The following is a 13,463-nucleotide window of genomic DNA, read 5'->3' as shown; positions in this document are numbered from 1 at the left end:
TGCATGCGAAATTTCATTGAAAAATATTATGTAGCAGACACCTAATTTTTTGTAGCAGAAAAGGTACCTAAGCTTAATATTTTTCGCAATATAATGGGGGATTGAGGGGGGGGGGGGGCGACCCTCTCAACGATTTTCTAAAAAAATGAAATAGATCATTAATATAGCCAATTTCTTTAAAAACAAGAACGAATACTATCATAATAGCTTAATAACTTGAAAAAAGTATCTATATGATGCACCTCTGATTTGCTCATAATAATCTCTTTGCATTATATTATCATAATTATTATAACTACCATAATAAAATATATTTTATTGTTATTGTTTGATGTTGTTAAATAATACTTCATTATTTAATAATACTGTGCTCATTTAATAGTTTATAAACTATAGTTTTATAGTTTATAGTAAAACTATAGTTTTATATTTTATTTATTGATAATTTATTATGATAAATTTTTTATGATGTTTATGAGTGAATGAAGTATCGGATGGTGTGCATTATATGATGCATCATATGGTCATTTTTTTAAAAAAAAAGTTTAGCATGCAAATAATATTTATGTTATGATAAAGTTGCTCATAATTATTATCAAACAATAATTATGTGCACTTTTGTCATCTTTTCAAGCAACTCATGTGTTTTTGTCTAAATCAGAAATAAGTAAGTGATTTCTGTTTTAGAAAAAAAAATGAAATTAAAGTAAACATTAATCTCTTAAAAATATTTTATTTACTTTAAAAATAATTATACTTAACATTTTAAGGTATCATGGGACCCAAAAAGAATATGCGTGTGCTTCGTGGTGCAACAAAATAATATCTAGCATCAAACTTCACTTTGCCTTCACAAATAGACATGGTTGAAACCCAGTTAAAAAGCGCACATGGGATACGCGTGGATTTTTCCATGTGTAACCCATGTGGGGATTATTATTTTGTCCCATGTGGGTTTCGTATGGTAAATCCCACATGGGTTTTATATGGTAAATCCTACATGGGATACAGGTGGAAAATACCACATGTTATAGATCTTAAATGCCACATATATTTTAATCCAAATGGTATAAAAGTAGTCAATACCCGATAAATGAAAGTCCGAATGCTTCTATGATAATTTTTAAAAATCCTTTAATTTAAAATTAATCATCAAAGCTTTCTAAAGCATATATATATATATATATATATATATATATATATATATATATATATATATATATATATATATATATATATATATACATATACATATATAAAACATTAAAACAATAAATTTGATACAAAATTTCACTTTAAAACGAATACCATTAAGATTGTGATAGTAATAGCATAAGGAAACTAATATTTATGTATTATTATATTATATTATAAGTCATTTTATAAAATAATTGATTTTATAAAATGAATTAAAAAAACTGTTTTTATTATATTTTAGTTTTTTAATTCATTTTATAAAATAAAAATATGGAAATAAATACAAATTATAAAAATCATGTAAGAATCATTTATTATTTCTAAATACTATATTAATGTTAGTCTACAAAGTTAAAATCAATTTAGGGCATCACTATGAGTTCTTTTGCGATTCGCACGTCCACCTCTGTCTCTCGAATTTATAAAATAGGTGGTCAAAGCTTGCTCAATCGATAGGTTCTCAGCATTACAATGCTTTTTTCTTACACTTTCTAAAGAGAAATATGACAAAATGATTACTTTTTTACCTAAATCATAGGGTCATCTATGCATAATGATGTCAGATGACCCGGTTTATTGAACACCATCCCCCTTTATCAAACTCGGTCAATTTTTTACCATCTCCCATTGAAAATGATGTCAGTTTTTGTTATCATATTATGATGGTATATATGAATTTTTAATATAATATTAAAAATGCTTATACAATCAATTTTTTTCTGGTTTAATTATACATTTATTCTCAAAAGTACTCAATTGAAGTAAAAAACAAGACATAAATTGTTCTTTCAGATAAGCAAACTTATTTCTGAATTTAAATTGTTTTTCCAATGATCTTTTTTGTAGTTTTAATTAGCAAAAGCAGGAAGTTTTATACCACATTGTTGATGTAAATACCTCTAAAACATGCTCATAGATAACATAAATTTAAATGTTGTACTTTTTTTTTTAATTCAATTTTTTCATTGACATTGTTTTTGTTTTAACATCCCCTCCCCATTGTCAATTATTGTCAAACATTTCAGTTCACACTGCCCCTCTATCTACTGGCATCGATTATGGAGAACCCCATAGCCTAAATATTAGATATATATATATATATATATATTACTTTTACTTTATTTACAACACCTTTTGATATGCAACAAAATCATACAAAGCTTACAATAATTCAGTTAAGATTCAATCTGAGTTATTGAAACGTAATAAATTTAACATCAAAAGAAAAGTAAAGCTGTCATCATTTAAAATGTAAAGGGTGTTGTCAAAATATGTTGAAAATATAATTAAGTTACCTTTCACTAGATCCTCAATCAAATTCATGGCCATTTTGCCATTTTTGCCAGATCTGTTTGTCTCTTTTGCCATTTCAGATGTAAAAAGAGACGACATCATTCGACTTACAGATTTTTCTATAGTGGCAGCATTAGAGTAACTGAGCCATTGTACCTATATATATATATATATATATATATATATATATATATATATATATATATATATATATATATATATATATATATATAGAGAGAGAGAGAGAGAGAGAGAGAGAGAGAGAGAGAGTAAGTAAGAAAGTAAGTTATAAGTTAAGCTAACGTTTTTAAAAGTTTCAACTTACAAAGTTTTTTCTGATCTCAATGTCTTTTAATCTATCCACCAGCACTTCAAATTCCTCTCGAGACGAAATAACATTAAAAGTTATTTGATTTGAAATGGGCGTATTTCTTTCTTGAAGCAAACCTTTCACTTCCATCATAATATTTTTTAATTGTTTAATTTCGTACTCAATACTTATTAGGCGGCGTTTAACATCATTGATTTCACTACTGCCCTGCTAGCACACAACGTTGAAAAAACGTTGAAATAACGTTGATCGACGTTGATCAACGTTGTTACAACGTTGTTTCAACGTTGTTTCAACGTTATGTGCTTGCTGGGTGGTATTGGTTGACACACATTTAACTAGATTACCTTAAAAAAAAATCTTCTGAAGAGTCTATTGTAAGTGATTTCTAATCACATATAATAATATATAAATATACAAATAATATATAAATATAAATATATACATATATACCTTCTATTGCAGGATATGCATCACATGATTTTTCTTGTGAATGTAGCTTAGAAATTTGATGGTTAGCGGATATAGAGCTTGAATTAGAACTGAAAATATTATTGTAAAAAATAAACAACAGAATAGATAATAATCAAAATAATTATTAAGAATTATTACCTATTAAGATGTTTTAATGGAGGCAACGTTTTATTTGTTGTAAAAGGAAACTCTGTAATATAAAAACATAAACCATCATGATCATCATGATCATCATGATCATCATGATCATCATGATCATCATGATCATCATGATCATCATGATCATCATGATCATCATGATCATCATCATGATCATCATCATGATCATCATCATGATCATCATGATCATCATCATGATCATCATCATCATGATCATGATCATCATGATTATCATCATCATGATCATCATGATCATCATGATCATCATCATCATCATCATCATCATCATCATCATCATCATTTATTGTAATTTTTTTACCAGAGGTAACTTGAGAAAAGCTCAAAGAACTTTCATTAGAATCTAAATTGGAAAAGTTCAATTACATATCAAATATGTTGTTATGTCTACTTAACTGCCTAAATAAAATAAAAAATAAAACAGAAAATATAAAAAATTACTTGACATTTCTGATGAAATAGGGCAAAATAAACTATTGGCTTTATTTTTTTGTCCTTTTGAATTTTCTGAAGTCGATCCACTATAGTAAATTCATATATTTTTAATTTTATTTAATTCTCATTGTTTCAGTAAAAAAATGTAAAATAGTATAAAGCATAAAGCTTTATACTTTTAGTAATATCAACTTATCTAGTAACTGAATGTAAAAGTAGTAAATATTTAAATGAAATTCTGTAATAATATATGCCGGATTTAAAGACTAAAACTAAAAATATTGTATTACCATTCATAACGAGAAGTTAAAAATTTTTTTCTACTTTCTGGTGCTTTTTCCTCAAAAGAAGAAGAGTCTTCAGCCTGTTTGGCTCTTATTTTTGCTGTTTTTTCATCATCTAAATTTTTGAAATATAATTATAAAATAAAAGATTACTAACAAATTGCAAAAAAACTATTGACTACTTATTGTAAAAAACAATTGTTAAAAAATATAACGTCTATAATATATACAAATAGAAATTTAATTAAATTAATTACTGACCAACTGCTTCTCCAAGTATACGCACACCAACCAAGCTCCAATCATCACCGGGAATTTCACATTTGGTTCTCACCCTATTAATTTTTGTTCCTTTGTATGGGGGCCACCAACATCGTGTCTCTCCAACTAGCCAACTTTCGCACACATAATCTACACTGCCATCTTCCTCTATAAATTCCACTATGTAAAACGATGTCATCTTAAAAAATCTTTAATATTTTGTTTTATCTATAATAGAATCATTTTATTTATTAACTTTATTTAATAAAATTTATTAACTGAGAAGACTCTCAACTTCGAAATATTTATCAGGGCATTAGCCAGGAAAATATTTTATACTGCATTTTTGCGATATTGGGAATTTTTATTGTTATTGTTCCGCAAAACATTAGGAATTTTTATTGAAATTTTAAGTCATTGAGTTTTGGGAATTTTAAACCCATTGGGAATTCCGTGGTATACGTGGCACCATTGGGCTAGCTAACACCCTGTTTATGTAATTTTTTAATATATTGATAAATGTTAATAAATTTTATAAATATTGTTATATTTATAGAAATTTCAGGTTATTAAGTGATAATATCAATAAAACAATTTTTTAAATACAAATAAATTGCTGCTTATATTAATAACAACATCAAATTTTATTATATATATTGAGGCATAAAACTAACCATAAGCTTATTTTCCAAAATAGTCAATTGATGGAAAAGGAAAGATTATTAAAGTATTGTCACACTGTGAAAAAGCAACACATTTCCGAATTACTTTAGATTTTCTAACATGTCCTGTTGGTGGTAAATACACTCCAATATGTAACAAATTAAAAGATTGTGGATAAGAATAAAAATCTCTACATCTTTCCATTAAAAAACCTGTCCCAATCATTGTATTACTATCTAATGATTCAAGCTGCATAATTCCTTTTTCTGTTAAAAAAAATTGATCATTTGGATTTTTTGACCATGCAAACACTCTACAAGTTTGTGAATAATTCAAAATTCCAAGCTCATTAACTCGATTTATGGCCTGACTTAAAAGGTTTGAAGTGCCACGAAATCTTTTTCTTAAAACACCATAGTAACTTTCTGCCCAAAACGCAGACCAAAAGCCAAGATTGCCATACTTCTCAATATATTCAGGAATATGAAGAAGCACATGGACATTATAGACTAAATGATGCTGACCATATAAAGTTTTCATTCCAGAAACAAAGCTAATTAATGCTTCATTACCAACATGTATCATACTCTTCCAATTATCACAAGAAAAAGCATAAATAGCTAAGTGTAAAAGCATAAAATGATGGTATTCTGTTGAAGGCAGTACAGATTTAAGGGCTACAGGACCTACAAACAAAAGGAAAATTCTAAATTCAACGGCTTTCCATAACCTTATTTCATCAATCGATCGTGGGCGCCTAGAAAATTCTGATGGCAGACATTTTCCTAAAATACAAATAAAATTAGACAGCAAATTTTTACTTGATGAGATCAGTCGACTTTTTCCTCTAATCTCGCAACACCAAATGAGTAACAATCGACGCACATTTCCAAGATATATCAGGTGCATTGGGTCAGGTGGGAAACATGTTACCATTGGAACTATTGTGACTAAGGGAGACTCTCTCAGTTGGTGTCTGTTTTTTTCCAAATTTAAAAACTGTTGATCAGTTCGATGCACACCAATAGTTTCAGAAAAAACAACTTTTTTAAATTCGTTACAGTAAGATCCTTCATCTTGACAATAATCACAAGAAAAGTATCCTCCACATTGTTTTGTACCTTTACAAAAAGACCTGGCTGGTGCATCGCAAACAAAGAAAAGAATTTTAATTCTTATTTTTGGATAAATGGTTTTTATATTTTCAGACACTTGATTAAAATCAATAATGAATGGCAAAAAAAAATCAACTAATGAATCTGGCTTTGAAGAACCAATGTGTATACCTGCAACAAATGGTGTTTGATCTAGAGATTCATTTATTTTACAAAGTATAGGCCACATTGATTTGTTTGTAGAGTTTTGAAGCTTAACACCATCTACATTTATTGCTAGTGATATAAGAGTTTCTCCACCATCAACATAAACTTCCTGTTTTAATTTTTTATACTGAGATCCTTCAGGAATAAATTCAGCATTTAGCCCAGCATTAATTCTATTTTCTATATTATCTTGTATTCCAAAATAGTGATACAATTTGTTTGCATTGGTATAACTTTTATTAGAACATTTGATCTTGCTAAGTAAAGTGGTAGCGCAAATGGGTAAATTATTATCAGGACCAATAATTTTTAACAATGCTGAAAATGCATTTTTTGATATGTTATATTGTATATACCATAAAATAAGTTTGTCTTGTAATGAAAGCTGTTCTAAGTTAGAATTTTTTAAGTTAGAATTTTGGTCATCATCTTGACCTAAATTGTCTAAACTTTGGAAAAAATCTTCATCATTTGAAAAAATAAACTTTTCAGTATTTTCATAGTGAGTTGCCTCATTTGTAAAATCAACAGCAAAATCGTCAACTTGAGATGTAGTAGGTAAATCTGCAGAGCAGTCAAAAGGCATATTATCTTCACTTTTTCTAACTTTATTGACGAAATAATATTTCCTTTGTGACTCCTATAAAATATAATGTAAAACCTCACATTATTAAAAATAACTGACATTATTTAAGATCATTTAAAAAGAGTAAAAGAGAAAAAAGTATTCATTGCATCGTTTTTGTATATGACATGTATTACATATCATGTTCAACAATAATAAACATTCTTACTGATTAAGAACTAGTACTAATTAACAAATTTGAACAAATAAATAAAAAATAGTGAAAAAAACAATGAACAAATAAGAAGTTTAATTTGAACTTTAACCAAAACTTGAATTTAAATTAATTGGTACTAATTTGTTCAAGCATAACCTTAAAAAACAAGTTTATATAATAAATTATATGTATGACTAGTTCTACATATAGCTAACTATCAGGATATCAGGTTATACGTATAACTACATGCATTTTGAATCATATTATTTTATTTATATATAACTTTAGATCATATTACTTTAAAAACTGGACCCAGTGTCTTTATTCCCAATAACACTGTTGTACTCCAGATTAAAAATAGAAAAGTTTCTATAAATACTCTGTTTTTGTTCCTCAATGTAGTTCGTAAGTCCCTGAAGTCTTAAGGACCTTATTATATCTAAAGTTAAAAGTTTAAGAGCCTAAAAAAAGTTACAAAAACCCATCTCCCCCTATTTTTTTCTTTTTTTTAATAAAGAAAATTGGAAATTCTTTAACCTCCATATCTGCATTTCTTTGTGGGACACTGCAGTGTCCCATGCATGCATGCTTGGTTTTTGACAACATTTAAACTTGCATCAATTAATTGTTTGCAGATAATATACTCAAGAACTATATTCAAATAACTATTATATTATCCTAATAATACGTTAATTTGCACAAATTTTAATCTTATTTCTATAAAGAAAGATAAACATTATTCGTGGTACTTACATGCTTGCTTGCCATTCTCTAAAATAGTATAAAATATCTTTACACAATAGAAATGCAACCTCGCCGCAATGTCGATTTTAAAACTAAAATTTTTTTTTTTAGTTTCTAGCTTTCAAATTATAATTTGAAAGGTTTCTTGTGGGTTTCTTGCAGGATTTACGTGGGAACGTGGGTTTCTGGTTGGATTTAACGTGGGATTTAACATTTCTTGTGGGATTTAACGTGAGATTTAACATTTCTTGTGGGATTTAACGTGGGATTTAACATTTCTTGTGGGATTTAACGTTTCTTGTGAGATTTAACGACCCTGGTATCGATTAACGTTTCTTGTGGGATAAAACGTGGGTTTCTTGTGGGTATTTACATGAGAACTATAATTCCCATGTAAATCCCACAAGAAACCCACGTGGGATTTCCCATGTAAGTAAATACCATATGGTTCCCACATGTAACCCATGTGGGAGTACCCACATGGGTTTAAAGTGACAAATTTCCATACGGATACCACACGGGAAAATCCGTCCCACGTAAATCCCATCAATCCCACACGAAACCCACACAGTACCCATGTGGGACGCGGTTTTATTTTTCACTGGGAATAGACTGTAGAAATGGACGTATACTGTTTATATTCATTAACAATGATGAATCACAAAAAGCAACTATTGAACAAGTCAATTAGCTTTATGGCTTCAAGATTTGTAGAAGTCATATTAAACTTCTTGTTAAAGAATCAAAAAACTGGGCATGCAATTTTTTTAAGAGATTCTAAACATTTTGTTGACTTTTGCAAAGAGCTTTTTTGTGTCAAATGACAGTATTGCCAGCAGCAAAGTCATTACAGTCAACCAAGTCATTACAGTCAACCCCAAATTCAAGTAACACTATTTCATCTTTGTCAGTTAACTCATCTCCTAAACATGAAAGTGTTTTATCTTCATTTGATTCAAGTCCATCATTATCCAGATTAAGAGCTGACCAATTATCTCCTAGAAAAAAGTCTTGAAACAGCAAAGTCATTACAGTCAGCAAAGTCATTACAGTCAACCCAAATTCAAGTAACACTATTTCATCTTTGTCAGTTAACTCATCTCCTAAACATGTAGGTGTTTTATCTTCATTTGATTCAAGTCCATCATTATCCAGGTTAAGAGCTGACCAGTTATCTCCTAGAAAAAAAGTCTTGAAACGACAGTTAAATATTTTGGCTAGTGATATTGCTACCAAAACGCAAAAGTATAGAGAGGATGTAAAAGTGTTAAAGAAAAAGGCTAAGGTAAGGTCAAGATTTAAGCATTTTAATGAGTGTATCGCTTGCAAAGACAAGACAATTAAAAGTTTAATGAATAAATTAAAACTCCAACATTTTAACTTACAGTTAAAAAAGCTTCAAGTTGCAAATATTCGTTTAAGAAAACAGCTAGAATTCGCCCAAACAAAGCTGTCTAATGAAGAAACCATCTTACGCCAACAAATTACTGAAAAGAATGCGGAGATTTATGCCCTTCAGAATGACATGCCTAAGTTACAGGAGAAGATAGAGCAAATGCAGCAAAAAGTACAAAACACCAGTTATAAGAATGTCTTCTCATCCAATATTAGGGCAGTAATCTATGACATGTTGGCATGTCAAGTTCCTACTCACTGTGTGCCAAACCTTCTTCATAAAGTTGGAGAACACACTGGATATATATTTAGTGACACTCCACATCGCACAGCTGTGGAGCAGATGATGCGTGAGATAGGTGTTATTTCAGAACTCCAGACAGCTGAGATAACATTTTCAACAAAAAAATTTGACACTTGATTTTGATGCTACAACCCAGGAGGGGGTTCATGTAAATGTTATGCACTTAACAACTAAATCCTTATGTATGGTTGTAGCCATTAATCAACTTGGTGGAGGTCCAGCTTATGACAATATGAGTCATACTGCAAAGTCTGTGGATATTCTTGCTAAGATGTATAGTGACTTACCAGAAACAATATACTGATGTACGAAGCAATATTATTGGGAACATAGCCAACACAATGAGTAACAGAGTGGCTGTGAACCATGCAACGATAACAAAGTTAAACACTTTTAGGCAGAAATCATTAAATGAATTCAACTATCACCTTCACCCCTTAGACACAATCACTACTGCTTACAAGTCATCACTTAAACCCTTGGAAACTTCAAAAGGCAAGCTTTTTGGTAAAGATTGCTTTGCAGCAAACATTGTTGTTCAGCTCAGTAAACTCCGTAACAAGGACAGTAAAGGTAAATAAATAAATAAAGGTAAAGGTAAATAAACTATTTATCATATTATTACTCTAATTATTGTTCTCTTGAGCTTTTTAGGATAAGTAACGCTTATAGCACTCTTATATTTAAAGTGTGTTGTTTTTCTTCTAAAGTAGGGAACTAGCAGTATGCTCTTAATTTACATGTCCACTAAAAAGTATGAAATACCTAAAAATTTTGTTGTTTACTTTACATTAAATTTTATTTTTAAACATAAAATTGTTCAGAAAAGCACTTTAAAGTTTAAAGTTTTAAATTTAATATTCAACATTATAAATTAGGTTTCACTGCTATCCCGTATGGGCATATGGATAACGTAGCTGAACTGAGAGCATCACCTATATAGAGTGATAGTATACACATGCGAGGATTCCTTGATTCAAATTTTGAAATCTTTAACTATAGTCCGCAGAAAAAAAAATTGCTTTTAAATCTTTCAGTACATTACAATTTTAACAATTTTATGTGTTACTTGAACGAATACATAGGTTGATGAGGAAGTAGGTCCTGCCTAAACCTTTTAAGCAAAGGATTGTAACATAATTGCTTCCATTTAATGCTTTGTAAAAACATGCAAGCTTTAGCTGCTCAAGATGCAAAATTGGCAGAACAGACTTCTTCCAATATTATTGTAAACAACGACACATCTCCCCAAGGACTATTTGGTTTGCCAAAACAACAGGAGGACCTAAACTTTAAAAACTAGATAAGAATACTGAAACTCAAATTTTTATTAAAAAAAAATTTTTTTTACGTATCCAAGCCATGCCATGGTAAATACCCAACACCTCATCATTGTCCAAATGAACACTGGACTATCAAGTAACAAAATAAAAAAAGTTGGTGAGAACTGTTAATCAAACCAGGAGACTGAGCTCAACTTTTACAGGAATTTCCATGAGGCAGAACAATAGTTGACTAGTTTTTTCACCTTCAGTGAAATTTAATCCTTTGATACAAAAACAAGTTTAAGCACAAGTTACTTGGTTGTTTACCTGTAGATCAGGTTTTTGTAAATCAAGTTGTTTGGTCACAAGAGATTATAGGGAGCTATATAGTAAAACTTGACATTAATGATGAAAAGAGTTTTCTAAAATTTTGCATCATCGTTGATGATGGTTCCTCAAAAGATGAAGCTGGCGACTCACCATCTCAAAGAAAACATCCAAACACTATCAAAGATACCGGGGTAAAAAAGCAAGTTCTAGTGGTTGTTTTAGAAGATCAGAGAATTACTCAAATATAAGCTGATCTGGTCACTAATTAATGCAAACACACAGAAATTGATTATGGCTTGTGATATGAAGGTTGCCAAGATTATTTCCTGACTTCATGTACATTCATGCATGCACCCATGAATTTGGTACAACATTGACTTAAATAACCTTTCTTGTTCAGGAAACTTACGAACCCTATATTCAATCAATCAATTAGTGCTTTGGCCAAGACTAATATGTTTGGGAATATTGTTTACCAGCCCATCAATGTCTCAGAAAACACCCTGATCTTGGGTAATATTCCATCAATGGAGCTTTATCTCCTAATGGGTATCAGTAATCATCTGTACAAGCGGTCTGCTGCACATCACATTCAACCAAATCCCTATAACGGAGGGCAGCTTGAAGAAAACCATTGTTGAAAACTACTCAACAACATAGACAATATGAAACAACTTGTTGAAGAAGCTTCTGAATGAATGTTTGAAGAGGCTTCTGTTTTGAATGTTCATTTGAGCAAAATTTGCATTTGAACAAGTAGAATGGTTTTTGTATTTTAATATGAGTCCACTTTCTCAACTCGATAAGTTTTTTAGCTATTTGAAAGTATTTTCTTTAAATGTCTTCCTTTTCAGCGTTAAATTTGTCTATTTCTTCAAAGGAGAGTTTTGTTTGTAAAATGCCTTGAAATCGCTGAACGAGATGAATGGTTTTTGCATTAAAAAAAGCTTTTTCAGATTTTCTTTGGTCTAAATGTTTTAATTTTTCTTGCAGTATTTGAATTGTTTCTTCTGATAAGTTTTTTTCCATGAGTGAGGAAACATATTTTACCATGACGACATCATCTGCAGAGTCAGCGTCAAATTGCTTTAGAATTTTTTTGTTTAATAAAGTGATATTCATTTATTTTATTATTCCTGCTTTTTAAGTGTTTTATAATGTCCATGAGCCATCTTCCAAAATGATTCTTTTATCATCTTCAGCACTCAACGCGACTTTGTTGATTTCTTCGATGTAAATACCATGCTTGTGAGATCGGATGATGTTCATTTTTGCAAAGATTTCTTTTCTATTCATTAAGCAGTCTTTGTAGTCTTGGTGTTCTATTTTATTTTCGACAACATTTTTCTTGACCCCTTTGCATTTTTTGTGCTCTTTTTCATGGATCTTGTAAGAGTAGAGTTTTGGTCGAAGTCCAACCAATTCTTCAATTTGCTTTCCTCCGGTTTTATCTTTAAACATTCCGATGACCTTTTTGTTAGCGCCAACCTTGAAACCAACGCTTTTAATAGCAGGGTGGTTTTTTTATCGAATTCGCTCGTGTCAAATTTGCTTTCTACATCCTCGATAATGTCTTTGTAAAAATCTTCTGTTTCGATTTCGTAAATGAGAGAGTCTGTATAGGTCATGAGCAGTTTTGCACGATCAGAGTATTTTGGTTTGATGTAGTCGTAATGGAATTCGAACATTAGAGATTTGCTTATGTCCAAGATGCACATTCCTAAATAAATGGGTTTGTTGTAAACGAGCTTTGTTTTCTTCATGTAAACGGCGATCAAGTTTTCATCAAAAATGGTTCGACTTTCGAAGTTGGGTCTTTTAGATAATTTTAAGGCTTTTTTTTAGTGACCAGTCTGACGTCTACATGCTTTTTAATGTTTTCCATAGTTTTTCCAAAGACGAAGTTGTTCATGAGTTTGAAAAAATCTTTCTCAAAGTCGTTTTTGGATTCTATTCTTAAATCAGTGTTGCGATCAATGTAAATTTTTATCCAAGGTTTTTCTTCAAATGTAATACCTCGATGTATTTTTGTTATGACAAGTCCCATTCGTTCATACAGCTTAAGGTTTTCATGATAAACAATGTATTTCTTTTTAGGGTTTAAATTTGGAGTGAGCTTGTCGACTTTGTTAATTTTCATTATTTCAGGAGCCAAAGAGTAATTATGTTCATAAGGCTTTCAGGATAATCCAAATCCACTTCAAGA

The 13,463-nt window shown here is 30.1% G+C and overlaps 2 protein-coding genes across 3 annotated transcripts in view; both read right to left on the bottom strand.

Annotated features, from left to right (window-relative positions):
- The window catches only part of LOC149886089 (uncharacterized), a 282,044-nt gene that overhangs the window by 213,439 nt on the left and 55,142 nt on the right, over window positions 1-13,463 (bottom strand). The gene's annotated exons all lie outside the window — the stretch shown is intronic.
- LOC149886098 (uncharacterized) lies at window positions 2,919-8,028 on the bottom strand. Of its 2 annotated transcripts, XM_090092479.1 has the most exons (9): window positions 7,973-8,028; window positions 6,402-7,077; window positions 4,453-4,632; window positions 4,198-4,306; window positions 3,914-3,993; window positions 3,774-3,815; window positions 3,434-3,485; window positions 3,275-3,363; window positions 2,919-3,168 (listed from the first exon to the last, which is right to left on the bottom strand). In XM_090092479.1, the coding sequence occupies exons 1-9, from the start codon at window positions 7,985-7,987 to the stop codon at window positions 3,032-3,034; spliced, it is 1,380 nt and encodes a 459-aa protein (XP_089948605.1). In that variant the 5' UTR covers window positions 7,988-8,028; the 3' UTR covers window positions 2,919-3,031. The 2 variants fall into 2 exon arrangements, with proteins under 2 accessions (XP_089948605.1, XP_089948603.1); XM_090092477.1 differs by lacking the exons at window positions 2,919-3,168; window positions 3,275-3,363; window positions 3,434-3,485; ... (2 more) ...; window positions 4,198-4,306; window positions 4,453-4,632 and having other exon boundaries at window positions 5,047-7,077.

Source organism: Hydra viridissima, unplaced genomic scaffold, assembly GCF_058129835.1.
Source record: "Hydra viridissima isolate aposymbiotic clone 2 unplaced genomic scaffold, HvirCarnegie_v1 scaffold_7, whole genome shotgun sequence".
In the NCBI taxonomy this organism is placed as follows: domain Eukaryota; kingdom Metazoa; phylum Cnidaria; class Hydrozoa; order Anthoathecata; family Hydridae; genus Hydra; species Hydra viridissima.
The sequence above is the reverse complement of the archived record's forward strand: the minus strand, read 5'-3'. Positions and strand labels throughout refer to the sequence as shown.